The 19,792-nt window shown below is 41.1% G+C and overlaps 1 protein-coding gene across 1 annotated transcript in view; it reads right to left on the reverse strand.

Annotated features, from left to right (window-relative positions):
• Positions 1-6,866: 6,866 nt before the first annotated feature.
• Positions 6,867-19,792, reverse strand: part of LOC118292237 (CUB and sushi domain-containing protein 3) — a 288,046-nt gene continuing 275,120 nt past the window's right edge. The window contains exons 65-73 of the mRNA XM_047330255.1: positions 19,448-19,521; positions 17,422-17,533; positions 17,123-17,302; positions 16,056-16,115; positions 15,128-15,286; positions 12,415-12,551; positions 12,171-12,258; positions 11,832-11,967; positions 6,867-11,233 (exon numbers count right to left, since the gene is read on the reverse strand). Of these exons, the coding sequence (XP_047186211.1) occupies positions 11,074-11,233; positions 11,832-11,967; positions 12,171-12,258; positions 12,415-12,551; positions 15,128-15,286; positions 16,056-16,115; positions 17,123-17,302; positions 17,422-17,533; positions 19,448-19,521 (1,106 nt within the window). The 3' untranslated portion in view covers positions 6,867-11,073. The remainder of the gene's footprint in view (positions 11,234-11,831; positions 11,968-12,170; positions 12,259-12,414; positions 12,552-15,127; positions 15,287-16,055; positions 16,116-17,122; positions 17,303-17,421; positions 17,534-19,447; positions 19,522-19,792) is intronic.

The following is a 19,792-nucleotide window of genomic DNA, read 5'->3' on the forward strand; positions in this document are numbered from 1 at the left end:
TAATACAAACTTTGAATGAATATGAGTAAAGTAAAGGTTAAAAAAAATAGGCAGTGTACTATACAAAAGCCCGCATGGGTAAAAAATGTAAATTTGGTCACAAATTATAATGGTAACAATACAGTTCTAACTGATAACGGTATTTACTTGGTATTTACTTATTTAAGTAATTCTAAAAATTCAACTTTTGTAAATAAAATGTGAAGCAAAAAGTTCAAGCCTTTGATTTCTGCATCCACACACTTAAATGTGACTGTAAATTTAACATTGACGCTGAGATGGGGAAGTGTGAACATTTGCACAAACAAATTCCTCCATCTTCTCTGCAGTCTATGCTCGGTTTAGACTTCATTATCATTATGTTAAAAAAAAAAAAAAAAATCCAAAGTCAGTATAAGTGAACATGGACTTGGGAGTGATGGTGACAAATTCTCCCGCTCCCTCTCCTCCTCACCGAGGCTTCCTGTCCAGGTCAATACGAGCAGGCGCCACAGTGCAGCCCGGGACACACCATGTAAAGTGACTCTACAATCCTCCATCTCCACCCCCCTCGGACACTATTTGCCCATAACAACAACCATTGATTTTTTTTTTTTTTTCCCCCCTGATGAGGATCTAGCCGGCATTTAATCTAACATTGTAGCCGCGCTGTAGGACATGGCTGAGCATCTCATGCTAATCGATTGGTCACAGTAACCAGTGGAGGTTTAGCGCTTTACTTTGACCGAGGACATTTAAAATCTATCCATCCGTCCATCTATCTTTCCATCTAAAAACAGTGCATATCAAAAGACAATTTGGTTCAGCATCACACAATATTACTTCCTCATATCCTTGATTTTTTTTTTTCTCATCTCAAGGGCAAAGAAGATCAGCATTATATTATTGTAAAAGCCTTTAAGCCAGATGATAATTTACATTTAGTCACAGCACTTCAAGGCACTGTACAATGTTTGACTAACTACGCCATCAAGCCTCTTGAGTAGCCTATTGTTTACAGAGATTTGACTTGACCAATGATGCTGTGATCAAAACATGGGTGGGTGTCTGCCCATAATCCCTCTCTTTGTCTACCACAAACCCTTCTTTAGGCAAGGACACTGGTTTTAAATACTGCCATATGCAAATTGTTGCATGCAATTTGCATTTTTAAATATTTCAAGCCCTCGCTTTCAGTGTATTCTCTGGGTGCGCTAATCAGAGATTTATGCACCTCTGTCAATCATATTTCAATGTTTGTGTGCTTTTAACATTAACCCAGGAAGGTGAGTGATTTAATGCCCTGATGGAAATATTTCCACCTTGGGAAAAATAGCCGTGTTTGTGCAACTGCTTTTGTCCAATCCTCTGAGCACTAAATCTCTGTGGTCAGCTTCATTATGCAGCACCCTGAAATTCAATTTAAGTATTTAAGATTTGTTTTTCAGTTTGATTTGAAAGTTGTTGTTCGTATATTCTGCACTGAAACATCACCTGAGCTGTGAGCATGATGTGGCATAGAAAGAGAGAAAAACAGAAGAAAGATTAATACATAAATAAGCAGAATATGTATATATGCTGCACAGTCAGGGATTATTAACACCAGATGAAATGCACAGTCCCTGGTTTCGTATTTGCTCGCCATGATTCTAGCATTGACCATATAGTATAAAAAACATAAAACACCACAAACATTTTATCTAGGTCTCCTTTTCATCACACACAGAATCTCCATCACCGCATTAATAAATAACCAACATATAGACTGTATCCCCATTGTACATCAAACACAGCCGAGATTATATGTGACAAGGCTGGCAATTAGCAATTTCTCTCACTCTGAATTCAAACTATAAAAAAAGATGATCAAGGCTGGTTGATATCCACAGACTATGCATAATTTATGTGGCTGGTACAAAATACCGTTCTGTTGCAGTTCTGTACGTTCGCTCGACTAGTTCATTGAAATAAAGCGTCCCAGAGGGGTAGCCATGTAATCAAGCCTAATCCCAGATTGATTTGAGAGCGGTCGAAGACAGAAAGCTGGAGAAATCTAGGAAAGCTCTCCGTCACAGGAGGAAGACTGCGGGAAGCGGAGTGATCACGAGAAGCAGTTTAGCAGCTCCGGTTTCAAGTAAGAGGATAATAAAATAGCTCTGGAGGAAAAAAAATGTGACGGTTTACAAAAGAATGAAGAGTGTTTAACTGCACAACCATGAAATGTTGAGTTTTCAAAGTAATTTAGCCAAAACTATTGCTTCAAATCCAACATTAAAAAAATCCTTGTGCCAACCTTTTACTGTTAATATCAGCAAATTACACTGTGTGTGTGTGTGTGTGTGTGTGTGTGTGTGTGTGTGTGTGTGTGTGTGTGTGTGTGTGTGTGTGTGTGTGTGTGTGTGTCTGTCAAGGCACACAGAGAAAAGTTGAGATTCCTTAATACAGAAGAGAAAATACAGAAGCAGCAGGCAACGAAAGCACAATCTTTTTTTGCGATCACAAGCGAGAGAGATGAGACAATTCAATCGGTGCGAGAAAACAAAATGTTTTGCAGTGACACTGTAGATTTTATTTTTCACATACGAGACGTGAAGTCTGTTTTTCAGAGCCATAGAGATGTTGTTGAAGTAAGGATGTTAAAATATGATCAAATACGTTGTTTTTTGTCTTCCACTTTTTTTGCTACTTCCACATTTTCTTTGACAAAAAATGTTAGACCTAAAAAAAAAAAGACATAATTCACATCCATACATGTACAATTTTGACTCATCTCTTTTGTCTCTGTTAGTTCAGCAGTGGGGACAAATTATGTTTTTTGTCTGTGTTGCAGTTACCCTCTTGACACGCTCTCCTCTACACTCACATGGCTTCGCGAGCGCTTCGCACACGCGAGGTCTTCTCGGGGAGCTTCACTGCATCATTATCCTTTGCCGCCGACCCTGCAGCCTCAGTTTGCCCCAGTTTGACTAACACATACAGCGGGCCGAATGTCCTCGACCAGAGCGAGGACATAATAAAAGGATTTTGGAAAGGTGATGCTGAATTAAAAGGACAAAATAAACAACTCAAACTGTATTCAGTTTCTCCGTGCCTACTCTATTTCAGTCACATTTGCAAAACTAATTATGATCGAAGAGATTCAGTAAATCAGCTCGAGCATTTATGTAAAACGCGTGCATTAAAGTGCTGCGGCACTGTCTGCGGTATTTTATGCTTTTGTCTCGCTACAAGAATCTGCATGTCAAGTTTCAAAGGTCATCAAGCTCCATCTTACAATATATGGCCACTCATTAAAAATCAATGCAAATGAACACATGGTACCGTTGCCTACAACAATGGAGGAGCAATTGTTCTACCTTTTTCTCCTCTTTTAATTGAAACACTTCAGCATTCATAATGAGGGAAATGATTGAATGTTTTGCCATAACAGGCACATCTACGAATGCTTATATAATCCATGTCTCCGTTGATTAAAAAAAACAATTCAATAAAAAAAAGCCATAATACTTCTTCAATCTTTACAATTTTTTTTTAGTAATTAACATTTTCTTAAGAAATCACTTTGAAAACTGCTCATCATTTGCAACCTTTGTTTTTCCCTTTTCAAAAATTGTGATCTTTCATGTTATTTCTGTTGTTTGTTGTCATTATAATTCATTTGTACATTTTCTTTTGGACATGTTGAGGAAATAAAAAAAACTAGATTTGCACTGATTTGGATTGTGACCACTTTAACATCTGACATTTGTAAGACCAACCTTAAACTTTTGGTTAATAAACATTTATCCTTATACAACGTGGTGCCAACTCTAGTGAAGCAGTTCAACACTCAGGAGTTTTTTGAAAAATCACATCAAGGTCTTCTGGCGCCATCTATTGGTCTCCAATACTCAATGCAAGAAAAATGAATTCAAGCACCAGCTGAGAGCATATTTATTATGGCACAACCACCACATCACTGGGATTATAGATATTAAAACGCATTCATTACAGTGACATCTGACCTCTCTCAAACAGACACAAATTACACCTCAAAGTGCTGCTCGTATTTCTGTTACATGTGTCTAGTCGATCCCATCACACAACCCTGAGTACATCAGACCAATATTAAATGTGTAGTTTTTTTTAAGCCAGTCCAACTATGACATACAAGACAGAACATATGCCAGCATGTCCCATACATGGACTGTATTTGGGCAGATTAAAATCCACTCGGGTAGACAAAACAACATTGGCTGAAAAGCATTGTTGCAACGACCAACCGACAGCACTGGATAGGATGGCAATGTGAGACTACACCCTCCCCTGATAGTAAGAGACTAGCATGTCACCAGTTTAAGTCACACACACACACACACACACACAGTGTATTGTTATTAACATACAGTTATGGCTGATCAGCTCAAAGGCAGTTTCTCAATTGAGCAGACTTCCGTTGATTATTCCACAAAAGAGTGCAATTGTTTTTTCCCACTACACTCTCTGCAAAGAAGTATCTTGATTTAAAAAATGTTCAGGAAACAGCCCAGACTGATCCGGACACATTTAACACGATAACAAATCCTGGTTGTTGTTCTCTGCAAACTGATATGGTTTTTCACGTCAGATGGTGTCTTGAGTGAAAAATTACTTCACTTCATTTTCCATCATTATCTTAAAACCATTAAATGTATAAAAAAAAATGTAAGTATCACGGTGTAAACACAGAGCTGGTCAAAAAGAAATGTACAGGTCTTCTGGCACCATCTAGTGGCCACGTGATGGAACGACACGAAGAAGGCTATTACAATTACCAGACCTCACATTATGACTTGTAGATCAACTGTCAATTAAAGTAGGTTTGTAAATACTAGTTCTTCTACGGCAATATTCTAAATATACAGCTCTAACATTGCACCAGCACCGACGCAGTAAACAAGACAACGCAGGGGGCACACGGTGCAGCGTCACAGTGACGCGCAGCGCCAGAGAACTATTACATCACAACTCGGGAGTTTCCACGTTTGCTTCACGGAGCGGATTACGAGCAAAGTGGAAATAAAAATCCTGAGTTTCCCTCATGGAAGAAAAAATAATGATGGTAAAATAAAAAGCAGTGAGGCCCTGGAGCCCGAGGGCCAGCTCCTTCTGATGTAATTAATTACACCTGTGCGACATTTTAAAATGGCTGCTGGGGAGAACAAAAAGTCCGCGAATGAAACAACTTCAACTACAAATACAAAGAGACACAGGAGGAGGACACGGCCAAACACAGATCCAACAGCTAAACCTTTCATACAGGAGCAGAGGACCACGTGGAGGCCATTAGTTCGAAGCGCAGAGCCTGAAGGCATGTCATGCACAATGTCCACACGTGAAGCCGGCAGAAGCAGTGGCAGCAATTCATTAAATTGTAAAAAAATAAAAAGAAGAATATTGATTTACCGTTTCGAAGATAAGCCCACTCACTGGAGCGCGGAGTCAGTCCACCTTGTGTTTGATAGTAGTTCGTTCCTCACCGTGGTGTCGAACCCCAGGTGATTCAGACCGCAGCCGGAGCCGGAGAGTCACCTGTGCGCACGGGCGTAGCGCCGGGGGGGCGGGGCTACCCAGGGCCTAATGGTGGGCGGGGCTACCCAGAGCCTAATGGTGGGCGGGGCTGGAATTAAAAGTGGTTTTTTTGTTGTTCGTTTCTGGGGGTGAATGGGCTTCCAGCCAGTTAAAAAACGGTGCCATCCAGGGGTGAAGTCATTTTTCATATTTGACATTAGTCAGCTTTATCTTCATCAGCTCCGCGTCTGAACCTCGACGTCTCCCAGTTGTTGGAGATGCTCGTTCAGGACGATGTTTCACAGATATGATAAAAGTCAAAAACAAAAGTTTGACGACGCAGTGGAGAGCGCGAGGCATTGGACTGTCTGCCCAGTTCGCATGTCGCTGTAGGCGTTGTCAGGGACGACCCACTTCAATCTTCAATGACCTTTTTTGTTTTTTAGACATACACACACACACACTTATGTCTGTTTCCTTTACGCTGCAGAATCATGTGTTGGGGCATTTATGGGGATGTCAGACCTAAGTCAGGAGCACTTTACATTTTAATCTAAACTCTATACGTATTGTAAAACAGGGCCACATGATTTGAAGTTGTACTTTACGATGTATACAATGATGAAAATGTGTATGACAGTCTCTTGGCTGATGTACATTAGTGCTATATCTGAACACATGGGTTTGCTCTTCTCCTTCTCAAATTAGGTGTTCAGGGCTCGTGGGTGGCTGCAAAGGTCGAGCTGCTCTGTTTGATTCTTATGACCTGTGTCAGACCGAAACAGGCTTTCTGTAAATACACAACAGTGGATTCTGGTGACCCACATTCCTTCATTGATTCGTTTTGCACATTGAAAAAATGTCGACATCAATTTCATATCCAGTCTTTACCACGCCTCTTGCCCAATGTCAACTGGGATTGGCTCCAGCCCCCCGCAACCCTTAATGGATGAAGCGGTGTAGATATGGATGTATGGTATAGCTGTTCTACTGTACATGAAACCTGCTTTTTGCTTTCCGATTATCTCCTTCTCTTGCAGCAACAGAATCTAATGTTGCCTTCCCTTTGATAAATAGTCCCACTGTGACTAAATGGAAGAAATTGAGTGTTTTTCTCAAGGTGAGTTACCTAAGCTGTGTATTCATACTGTGGCAGCAGCACTTTAAAAAAAATAAATCAACATTTAACACAGACTTAATCTCTCATATGTTTACAATCTGTAGCTTGATCTGTGCTGTACATTCCTCACAGTAACAATACGCTTCAGTGTTATTCAAACTTTAGCAAAAATGTAGCCAACAACATCAGTTTGCAGGAAGTCCTTTAAAGCAGAGACAAAGGAAGACACGTGTTTCTTTTTTTATACAAAAGCAATTTAGCCTTTTTTAATCTTACATTGCATTGAAAATTTACATAATAGATTCATACATTTTACAAATAATTTCATCATAAAAATATATTTCTGTACAAAACACTTTTTTATTTTATATTTCAGCTTTTTTTCTTTTCTTCAAATGGTGAATATTTCCAATGTCCCCAGGCAGGAACGGCTTTAAGTCTTTCAAATCACATGGGTCTTATTGCGGTCAGTCAGTAGGAAAAGCTTGTGGCAAAATTGACTGAAGCATAGAAAAAAATGGGGCAGGTACATGTTCATATGCGTGTGTGAGTGCGTGTATGTGTTTGAAGGAGCGCGTGTGTGTCTGTGTGCGTGTGTCTGTGTGCGTGTGTCTGTGTGTGTGTGTGTGTGTGTGTGTGTGTGTGTGCGCGCATGTAGATGACAGGGAGGGTCCCATGGTTTTTGGTAGGCACTGTGTCAGATCCATACCGAAAAAAAGACAACCCAAAACACAGCAATAACAACAACAACAACAGCAGCAACAATCAATCCAAACCGTAATAAGTAACAATGTCACCATGGTGATACAGTGTGGGACAGTCGCAGCGTGGGTAAACATGGGGGCCGCAACCACCACTACTTTTAAATCAGTTATGACTTCAAAGGGGAGTTTACTGTCAACTGGTTCTTACAACAAAATCAATGTTTTTGCTCACCCTGGTACAAATAATTATGGGCTCTTCAATCAGGACTCTTCAAATCAAAATACAAATACTTTTTTTTTAAAAACGGGCACCAAAGACTCTTGGTCATTGATACATGTATATGTGTCATGTAGGGAACAATTAATTCAGAATATGGTGTACCTTCAGACCCAATCATTACAATAAGAAAATACTATACTGTATGGATGTTATGCATGGTTTAACACAAAAGTCAAGTGTTTTCCGTCTCTCTCTCATCACTGGTTCATAAATGGCACATGAGACTATAATTAAATGTGCGACAGACTGTAAAGGTTGCCAGGTGGTTTCCATAATAGGTGGTAAATAAGATTTTAAAAAATGCCAGCCAGCCAAAAAACACTGAGTTGAGATCATAGGGCTATATTTTTTATGAAATGAAAACGGGCTTAAGCAAAAGGAAATCTCCATGGCCTTGGTTATGTGTATGAATTTAGGCAATTGTCAAATTGGAATCTAAGGGTCTTGGCCGGTTCATGATAAAGTTAGTGTTTCTGAACTAAATTAAATTTAGCGGATTTCAGTACAATAACAAATTGGATCTTACGAGAAGAACCTGAAAACAGCATTCGTGTAGTCCTCTGATCCCTGACATATCAGTATGGATTTGAGACCAAAACACATCTTCAACACAAAATCAATGAAAGTCAATGATATACAACCTGAGGATGAGCTTGTGAAGAAATTTACATATCTTGTATTCAGGGTTTTTATGAACAAGGTTGAAATTTGTATGCTTTGCAACTAAACTAAATCATAACTAGAATTGTATTCTCTGATCTTTTGACTCCTCGATGCATGAGGGGGAAAACCACAAGCATGAACTGGTACAACACAAAGTTTCAGAGTGGATTCAAAACTTGTTCGTGGGTCGTCATCCGCAAGCTACACGTTCACCGGCTATGATCACCATTATTATTTTTCACCACAGCTGTGTTTTCTTTTACAGTGGCCTTGCGAGATTCAGAAGGGGCCACTTACTTCAACCAGATCAGAGCTAGATACGAGTTTGGCCCTTTTTAATCAAACGATCCGGTTCCAAGAGCTGGGGTCACTGACACCTCTGACGTGTAGACAAACACACACACACACACACACACTTGGCCACTAGCTCTAGTGGAGATGCAGAAAAAAATGGCAACCGTAGCACATACTCCATCTATTAATGGTTTACAAATCTGCCATCTGTGGTAAATGTGCAACGAGACGTAAACTTTAAACAGCATGATTGTTGCTGGCAAATCTTGCATCTCAACAATACTGACAACAACAGTACCACTGACACGCATGACTGCCTCAGTGGGAAAGACAGTGATGGAGTAAGGAAACTTCACGTTACACAAAAAAAACTCAGATAAAAACAATTCCATGTTACAAAGGAACCGAAACACTGTTTGTGACTTGTGTGGACGGCACATATTTGTAATATCTTTTCTTCTGATAAGTCTTTCTTTTTTTTCTAAAAACGCTCCACTCTAATCTGTCTCTTTTCCCCTTCAGCCCCCTCCCCTGTGGTAAATATATAGCACAAAAATATAGGTGGTGAATGCTCCCGAATATATATGCAATAGATTTACAGATCAGAAGATTCTGCAGCAATAACAAAGAAAGAAGATAAGCACTCGCAGAGTGCAGATTTACAGTGGAGCTGAGTCCACAATCACAGGGCTACAACCCTGTTTGTCTTTCTTTAAGCCTGCCTATCAACCTCTGTCTGTCTGTGTCTCCTGTCTATCAGCCTGTCTCTGTTTCTGAAGGACTATAAATTTGTGTTTGAATCTGTCTGTCTGTCTGTCTGTGGAGACACTGGACGGTGGAGTCGGCAACAATTGTGATTAAGACCCTGTTTGTCTTTGTTGAACCTGTCGATTTCAACATGTGTCTAACTGTACTACCACCTTGTCTGCTCCCCGTCTTGAGTGTAGTGTAACTGTCATCTCTTCTGTCTGTCATTCGTCTCTCTAACCTCTCTGCCCGTCCCTGTGTTGATCCATCTCTTTAGACAGGTAGTGTTTCTGTAAAATGTGCTTTAGTGCCAGAGCTTTCTCTTTTTGGCAAAGTCTTTTTCTTTGTTAGTCCATCAGAGTCCTCTGTATCCGTTCGGCGTCTTTCTAGTCAGAGTCCATTTTAAATTCACAGGATCAGGAACATCTTTCCCACAAGGCCGCATTCTGTCTTGATTTGATTCATCATGTAGAGGGCTGATCTCTCTGATTGGCGGTGTTAGGATTTTAAGATCTCATCTTTTTCTCTTGATGACTCCCTTACTCTATTTCCAGTTCAGTTAGGGGTCGTGTCCATCTTCTCAGGCTCCTCTGTTATCCACTGGATCGGAAGGAGCAGTTTATCCATTGGATGAGTCAGTCTCTTCTCATCTGTAATATTAGCACTAGCTCCCCTTCAGACTCCTTTTACTTTTGCTTTGCTCTAATCCCAGTTCAGTTAGGATTACAGCTCCGTCTCCAGGGCTGCCCCTTATCCTTTGCTTTGGAGTTGGTCTCTTTTCAAAGCAACTTTTGCTACTGTCTGCTAGCATTAGCCAGCTTAGCTTCAACGGTAATAGAAAAAGACAAGAGGCTGGTAATACCAGTGTCTGGTAGTCATGGAGACTGGAGGTTATCCTGTCTGGCTGCTCGGGCGTTGTAATATAAATGGTCTCCTGTTCACACCTGGTCAGCCTTGTTTACTGATGCTCGGCTGGTGACAGTGTCTTTTACTGTCAGTGTTGAACCCAGGTAGACAGGAAGAGTTTTCTTTGCTTCACAGTGTCTTTTTGTGATGCTCCCATCGTGTTACATCTTCCAATCTGGGGCCACTTTGCTTCTTTGCTACTCATAGATAAGCATTTTTTTAGTACAGTTGGGGAGACAACATGTAATAAATGAAGATCAACCCATTTTCTTAGTGCATTCTTATCTCGGTGATGTATAACCATGGCTGGAGCGCTCATGATGTGCTCTCTCTTTCTCCAGGCAAGGACTAATGGTCACAGAGCTGAGAGTCTCCACAGTCCAGTGTGAAATACTAAATTCTGTGCTGGGCTATGGTAACACGTCATGATGTCTAACTTGTAGGTCATGGCTTCATCATTACTTCCTGTGAGTGGGGTTGATTAAGAGCTCAAACCATGGAGACTGTGTGTAGAATAAAATTATAAACTATCCATGACCAGCTGAGTCTCTGGGACACAGAGAGATACTAGTTCCATTGGGGTGCATCCATTTCTTTCACTCGGCGTCACATCTAATTGTGAGTTTTCTCTGGCTGTGTTTTGGTTTCACATGGACAGTTTTCCCTCTGCTCGTGGGGATGTGGTGTCTTTAACTGGGACTGACGGTCTTTTGTAATCATTGTAAAGACCGCGGTGCTGACGTCGTTGAGGTCTGAGAAGAAGCACAGGGCTTTTCCCCTCCACAGCCTCATGCCAACTGTGTTACCATTAGATATTCGAGTCATTCAGTTAAAGTAAGGATAATCAACCCTCAGACCATGGTGCAGACAGTGTTCAGATTCGGATCGAATCTAACAGCCTTCCCCTCCACAGCCTTGGCGTTGGTGTTGTACATGGGGTTCTCAAAGGCCGCCTGGCCGTTGTTATTTTCATGGACTGAGCAGCCGGTGTACTGTGTTTTTGGTGTTGTTCTGTGAAAAAAAACAACAGCAATGCAATTAGAATCACCCCAATAGAGAGATGAAATCGTTCTAGTTATCTTTAATAATAACACAACTGGGAGCCAAGTGGACAATAGTGAATGCAGACTTGGGAGTGTTAGCAGAGTAAATAAGCTTAAAGAAGGATTAAAAAGACTGTTGTTCTGTTTAGGAAGCCTAGTGAGATTCCAATCAGCCCACCCAAATCTCATTCCGTCAGTGAACGAGAGAGTTCGCAGCAGAACAGACGCTATTTGCATCTGTTAACACCAGTCAACTGTGCTTTAAACATATCTCTGAAAAATCCAATTTACCACCTCCTAAACATAACTGTTTTGCAGCACAGTTTGCAAAAGACAATGACTTAACTCTAAGCACCTCAACAACCAAACCAATGAGACGGGCAATGTTCATGTATCAAGACAGCCTCTTTAAATGTCAACAATGCCTTTTTGCTTTTTACATGACAATAATAAAAAATCAACAGTGGAGCAACAATGCAATGACAGGGACCTATTGTTTTCTATTGCTTAAAATTTAACGGAAATCTCACTTAAATGGGGAACGTGTGGGGTTTATTCGCACACACCTTTGTTTGTAGAGATAAAAGCCAAAGCCAGTGAAGATCAGAGCGAAGAAAGGCACCAGAATAGCGATAGCCACAGAACTGCTATTGGTACCAAGCTGAGGGGGCGGCGAGTTGTGACTCTCCGACATATTCAGACCTGTACACATACAAGGAAACGCATTGTCATTTAGACTACAAAGTGTTTTAGATACATCGTCAGATGCTTCATCAGTAAGGGTTCTCGCAAGCAGTTTATTTGAGTTTTCCATGTATCATTTACAAAAAAAGAAAAAATCCAACGTGACTTACAAGAATCATAGTAATTGCTTGGAGCTGTTACCTCCTTTAACAGACAATTACCTAGTCTTTGCAGTCCAAACTGTCCATAGTCTTTTCCCTGAATGAAACCCTGGAATACGTAACTCGATCCATCAGGCTCTGCTGATACCTGGGGAGGACAAGAAGAGATGACGAAGAGAGGAGAAATTTGATAGTTATTGTCTAAACATTTGATTGAATTTTTTTTTTTAGATTTCCTCCACAAAAAGAGCACATAAATGTTTGTCTAGCATTATTATTAGTTATGTTTTTGTTGATTACTTACAAACCCATCCATGGTCCAGGAGTCATCTATGATTTTGGCTGGAGTGACGGCTGGATCTTTTGGCTGGTTTCCCTGGTTGGCATAGTTCACCTGGTACATCAGAAGTAACAGCCTGGCCTCAGAAGCCTTATACACTCCTGGAGAGGACAGAAAAAACGCTTTGTTCATAACACAACAAAGGCGATACCTCAGAATATCATGGTGAGTTTATTACGGATCGTGTTTTCCTTGTTGCAAGAATTTTTTTTTAGGACAACAGAAGCAACCCCAATGGAGCTGTATTATTAAAATGAACAATGATTGCGTTGTAGGTCTGTCAAATGTGAAATAAGCCACAACCTTAAGTTATTCTGTAAAGTTTTTTTGCAGAACACTGTAGTAATTTGTTGTCAAAATTGGTCATAAATATGTTTTTGTGAGGTCACAGTGACCTTGACCTTTGGCCAACAAATCCGAATTAGTTTATTCGAGTTCTTTGACAGCACCCTGTGCATCCCACAATGTGCTCTCTCCTGTCTGTCAGGAAATCACTCACTACCACCTACTCAAACAAAGTTTGTTTGGAAGATATTGTCGGAGAGACCCCGGCTTTGTTCCCTGAGGGACCATCATCCCGTCTATTGAGAACTGGTTCTCGTTATCAATTTCCGGACACGTCTCATTCTCCGGCACTCGACACCGATGTGTCGTTATCTCGAAAGGGGATGAACCTTGAGAGACAATTAAACCTTTTTATCGGCATCACATCGGCTGTGCTAGGATGCCTTCTGCCCAATAATCATCCATAGATGGAAGTCTCACCGCCCCCGTGATTAGCTTAATACCGACGGATGATTTGAGTTCATCTACAGTGGTAATGACAGTAATGCCGGCTCCAATTAGTTGACATCTGTAGAGGTTTGTCTGTTCAGCAATAAGTGGGAGCAGGACGTCATCAAAAAAGCGGACAAAGTAGTTGCTGCACAAGGAGAGGACATTTAATCGGGTCCTCTGAATTCACTGGCAGCTGCTGTTGACTGGTGCTCATACCTTTTCTTCACCAGCAGTAAAAAAAACCCACAGGTTTTTCAAGTAGTACACACACAAGTTATGTACTGAAGACACTGATCTCTTACGTTGAAGTAGACACATGATTATAATTAGCTTCATCAATCCAAAATCCTAAATAATGTCAAATTAAAACTTAACTGCGCTATGCTGTGTTTATGAGAGACATTTAAAGGTGTAATACATCATTTTAGGTAGCACATCAACTGTTAATAATCTGTTTGTACACCCACACTGTCTGACTTAACAGTACAGTGACTCACTTCGCTTCTTCAGGTACAAAGCAGCATTACAAGCAAGTCAGGACAGAGTTAGCTGGTTAGCTTTAGTAAATAATTCTACTGTTACATTTTTCACATTAGACGTGTTATTTACGTTCTAAACTAAATGGGTCCTGGTCAGCATGTCCTGCAAACCCCCGTGGCCATTTTAATTTCTTATCAGGATGATCTGCTGCTTTAGGCACGCACTGAAGAACAGATATTTTCCTGAACATTTCCGGAGGGTCTGTATGTGAGAACGCAAAAATGTCTGCAAATGTTGCTCTGCACATTTTCCAGAACTTTCCCTGACAGCCCCCCTCTGTAAAATTTCTGCAAAATGTCAGTGAGCCCATGTGAGAATACAGAAGGAACGTCTCCGGATGATTCAGAGCGAGCGAGTGGGTGCTCCATCCAGGCGCCAACCCTCGCCTGAATGTTCCATAAATATGTGAACGTTTCTCACCTAGGCAATCTCCTACTGCGTTCATCAAATGAGAAGAGCAAAACTCAAGCTCAAGATAGTTATACTTATAACTTTTAAGAATTATACCTTGATTGGGTGACAACCTTCAATCACAAAAATGGTGTGTGTATATATAATATGGAGTGTGTATCTCCTACTACTAACAACACTGTGTCAGTAAAGCAGCTTTGGAGGTGTTGGATCACATATTTCTCGCTTTGGGCAGAGCCAGAAATATTGTTTACTCATATCTCCAGTCTTTATGCTAAGCTAGGCTGAACATATCTGAACTCTAACAGCATATGCATAGTATCTTCACATTTTATTCCTTGAAAAAAGGAAGTATGTGTATTTCCCAAAATGTTGAACTACTTTAAGTACATTGCTTTGGGAAGGAAAAACATGGTTTCAGGGCACTGGCCTTTTGGTGCCTGCGCGAGCACAGCTGTAGATGTTACTGTATATACAGTTGCTCCTTTGAGCCTGAAGATGGATGTTGGAAGTCTAATAGCTGCATGGTTATGTGATATGGTGTTTGTGTTCTCTGCAACTCCAGGAACCAGTTCTGCCTTCAAAGGGATTTGTGTTTTAATAGGGTCTTAACCCCCTGCTGACACTGTTGTACGACCCTGGGAGGTCTGTGTGTGAATGAGTCTACGTGTATATTCGAGTTTTGTGGGGGAAGTACAGTAAAAGAAGCTGGTGCTGTGAAATTAGTGAAATTCAGACACCAATGATCAATTATTGGAAAGTTGTCAGTAAAGGTGTTGATAGCAGAAGCGCCATATTGCAAATATCTGGGTGTTTATTTAGTGTACACTACCAATGGATCAATACAGCATCCTGTAGTACCGCAACATAACCATGTCCTGTCATGCCCTGTCACACTGTATATGTGCAGCGCTGTATGTGGAGTATAATTAGCCATAATGTGTCATGCCTGATAGGAGCAGTTCCATGTTGCCGTTGCTAAGGGTAACGTTGACTCTCCCTGTTGTGGAGTTGAAGCTGGTGATGCTCAGTGTCATCGGCTGCTTTCTCCCGCGGTAATTATAGGAACCTTTCCATATGTAGTTAGGAGCAAAGACGTCATCTGGAACTACAGACGGGAAGAGAAGACAGACATAGTATAGAAGAGAAGAGAACAGAAAAAAGAATAGAATGGACATTATATTATATTATTATTATTATTATTATATTAAAACAAATTATGTTAGATTAAAATAAGTCACAACTCTTCCTTACCTAAATATGTATTAACACAACATGCAAACACAAAGGAAAGCTACTGCTAAACCACTTGGATTTTGTTGACTGACTTCCAACCCAAGACGAGGTTAAGGTTTTATCATGACTCCAAGAAAGGACAGTGTTTTCTCAAATGCCCTAATGGAAATTAAGTTAATAAATTATGTAAACAGATGGATATAAGAAATAAAATATGTAATGTTTGGCTTGAGGGAGAATGTTTTAGTAGATTTTAGGGACACATCCTGCTTTGACAGTTACAGGAACCTGCACATGTATTAGAAATAGGAACAATTTAATGTTCAACCAAAAAAACGAGTCATTGGAAAATAACAGAATTATGCATATAGAACAGAACAGAGCTGAACTGAACTTGAGGACGGCAAACAGAAAAACAGAGCAGCAATGAAGTTCATTTACCTTTCTACGTATGTTGTGTGGGAAAAAAAGTTATTATGTAGAACTGTGACACAAAGAGGTACAATAACATCGGCAAGAACACACGAGGGACAACACTGTGGAGACAGAACTGAGCAGAGCGTACAAAACTACAGACCAAACCAGGCCAAAATAGAATACATAAGCGAGCCTGGAAGAGAAAAGTCTAAATAAGAACTGACCGCTTAGTTTTGGGCTGGGAGTTCCTGTTGCTGGTTTCACAGGTTTCTTCTTCTCTCCGGCTACAAAGACAAAGGAAACAGACGGTAAAAGAGGGTGTCTGATTAAAATACATGAGCTAAGCCACAGGGACACAGAATTGAAAATATAATAAAGCTTTGGTGTGCCTCATGTTTAACTAACAGGTCCATCAGCTAATGTCTTAAGAAACCAGCCTCATGCAGGGCAGAGTGCACTTTATACCAAATGATTAGCATGCAGAGCTGATTACTATTAGTCACGCATATGCATAAAGAGTAACATGTGTTTTGAAACAGTATTTGTCTTTAATGTTTATTTGTAGGCAGAGCCATGATTCATGAATTTCTATCATCACTTCAAAATGGAGCCATTGTTCCCAACAAGTAAAGGCAAGTAAGGGAGATGTATTTGCACTAGAATTTCAAATTGGATCAGAGTGCTCCAATTTTGAAAGCTACTTCAGGGCGAAAGGGTGGCAGCCTGCTGAAAAGCTTTCAAATTTGAAGCTTGCAGGTTTTTTCCTTGCAAAAAGGAGGCTTGTCTACAGAAAAGTAGAAATTTAATGATAAAGATTCTGCAACTTTGTGAATCCCCAAAAAAATCCAGAAGCGCAACTAATTTGACATTGTGGTACAATTGTTTAGTAATTAATTTCCAACAGCTAGCTGTTCCCCAGGTCAGTTTGAGATCAACGTAACCAGACTTTGGCTGTGAGCTCATTGAATGCAGTTGAAGTCGTCAGGGGGTTATAATAAATCCATGAGATGTAGTGAAGTCAGGACCTCACCTGTATGGGCCTGGCTGGCCAAACTAGTGAAGGGACAAAACACAATGGGTCTTTTTTTATCAGTGCTGCCAAACTCACCACCAGACCACCTTGCTCCAGATGGCAGATCTGTCCGGATGTGTGTGCTGAAGAAGTGTCCCTGAGCAAGACACACGCTACACGCCTACCCGTTCACTCAAGGGCTCTGGTTACAACCATTTATCGAATGCGTCTGACACACTGTAGATATGACATTCAAAAACAGGGACGCAGATCAATTACCTCGACATATAGGCATCTTCCCAGTCCAAGTGCCATCATTCTTGCAGACTCTATGCTCAGAGCCCCCTGCCAGGAAGTAGCCATGTTGACAGCTGTACACCAAGGTGTAGCCAAAACCGGGCAGATCCATCCCCACCACGTCCACATGGAGTGGGCTCTCTGGCTGCTTACAGGCATGGGCTGGATGGGGCGGAGAAGGGGGATTTGTGCGCATGAGTTTTTAGTGTGACAGACATGTCAGGATGGATGGATGGATGGACAACAACTGAACAAGTTGACACAGGACGTATGTTTCTCACGTATGCACTCGGGTTGTGTCCCGGTCCATGTCAGATCAGGCTGGCAGGTTCGAGAGGAGGAGCCCTGAATCAAATGGCCTGGCTGGCACTGAAAGGACACCACACTTCCCACCTGTACAGAGATAGGGAAGGAGAGGGGGAGAGAGAGGATCTTAAAACCTGTATCAAGATAAATGACGCGTCACACTGACAAATACCACACATAACTAAATGTCTATTCAAAATGACTGTGCATTGGCCTTGCAAGAAATACAGAGACAAACAAGTAGACGACGAAGCCACTGCTAACTCGTAACTCAGGAACTGCTGTCTTGGGTTTTCCTGAAAATGTTGGAAACAATAATCGAGACTCAATGTCGTAGAAGCCCAAGTTTTCAGTACTGGAATATACAAGTTTATTGAACACATATCTGTAGAAGATTCTTGGTCCAGCTCATTTGCTGACAGCCAAACAAAAAAAGCCTTAAGTATCATAGAAGCATTTCAGTACTATACCAAATAGGAGGGGGCAGTCTAGGTCATGAGAAGTAATTCGCTCATGTTCATACTTTCTGCAAAGAAATCCCTTGTTAGTACGACTACACTGTAAGACATCGATTGGAAAGCCCACGGTCCTTGTTCTGTTCACAGCAAATTTGAGGCTTCAACAGTCTGAGTTAGTCTAATCAAGGGATTATCTTTCAACAGCTGGCGCCAATCTTCAGGCAGATCTTGAACCGGTCCCTGGAGCTGTGTGAAGTCTCCACCATCATCCCAGTCCCCAAAAAACCCTCCATCACAGGATTAAATGACTACAGGCCTGTCGCCCTGACGTCTGTGGTCATGAAATCAATTGAAAGACTGGTGTTGAGCCGCCTGAAGGACATAACAGGACCCCTGCTGGCAAACAGGTCGGCGGATGATGCTGTCAATATGGGACTGCAATACATCCTGCACCACCTCGACTCCCCAGGGACGTATGCAAGGATCCTGTTGGTGGACTTCAGCTCGGCGTTCAACACCATCATCCCTGAACTCCTACATCGGAAGCTCACCCAGTTCTCAGTGCCTGCCACCACCTGGCAGTGGATCATCAGCTTCTGCTCAGCTAACTCATGTATATTTCAATCATACAATTACAATATTGTTATTTATCATTGTCATTGCACTGAACTGCCTTGCACTATATTTATATTTATATTTAAATCTTAAATCTCAGACTATACTGATATTGCACCATTTCTTCCCTCTCTTCAATTGTTTTTGTATATTTTTTTCGTAAATTTGTAAATTCTATTGCATTGTTATACTGTATACTTAACAGCATTTTTTATATTTCTTACTGTCCTTTCTGTTTTTATTCTTTGTATGTTAAGTGAGTGTTGTATTTTGAGAGCAAAGATTAACCGGAGTCAAATTCCTTGTTTGTTTATGCAAACCTGGCCAATAAACCAGATTCTGATTCCACGTCATTTTTATGGCCAGCGTTTTCTTGTGAGTGTGTTTGGTAGTTACATTTAGGTTTCTTGCCAGGTCCCACCACCACCACAAATCTACACATGGCAACTGGCTACTCACTTGATTTTTTACCCAGTCAGAGCTGAAACCTTATAAAAGAAAGGTATTAAAGACAACCTATAGCTCTTTTACCGTACATGTGGCGCATGGGTATTTTATTAAAATGAAGATTAGAATTAATAATATTTAAAAGAGAAAAAAAAATTGTCATGCAGTCTCCTGATGGCCTTTATGCTTCATAGGCCTAATATGCTGACCATGTAATCACAACCTCCCCAATCTGTGCCGGGCTGGCGACCTTAGAGGCAAATATCCTAAAATGTCCACAAATGGTTAAAAGTGTTTTATCTGACCAAAACCCCCAAGATTAAAACGTTGTCTTCTTTCCATCTCCCCCCTACTGTTTGTAATTAGATTTTACCTCTAGGTCTTATTGAAGAAGCAACAATCAGAGGTTCTCTCTCAGTAACTTTATCGACTTTGTTAGGGAGGTATCTATAGAGTGAGTTTATCAAAGCAAACATGTTACCTTGAAACCATAGGTCCGGTTTAAGGAGCCGTAGCGTGGTGTTCCGGGGTTATCACAACTTGTTTTGGTCGGTTCTGGAAAGAAGAGGAACGAGAGTGTGAGTAATCACAAAGATACATTAACAGTAGCATTAGAAGTCCTCTGTTGGCTCTCCTCTCCTCTCCCCTGTTGTCATGGTAACAGTGAGTTATATATTGCGGCAGGACAGCAGGTGGCAGTAGCGCTTTGTCAGAAAACGAAGCGGGGCCAGCTCTGAGAGTGTGAGGTAGACTCTCTCTCTCTCTGTGCGCGCGCGTGTGTGTGTGTGTGTGTGTGTGCGTGCATGCGCGTGCGTGTGTGAGTGAG

This window comes from Scophthalmus maximus, chromosome 22 (assembly GCF_022379125.1).
Source record: "Scophthalmus maximus strain ysfricsl-2021 chromosome 22, ASM2237912v1, whole genome shotgun sequence".
NCBI classification, from domain to species: Eukaryota; Metazoa; Chordata; class Actinopteri; order Pleuronectiformes; family Scophthalmidae; genus Scophthalmus; species Scophthalmus maximus.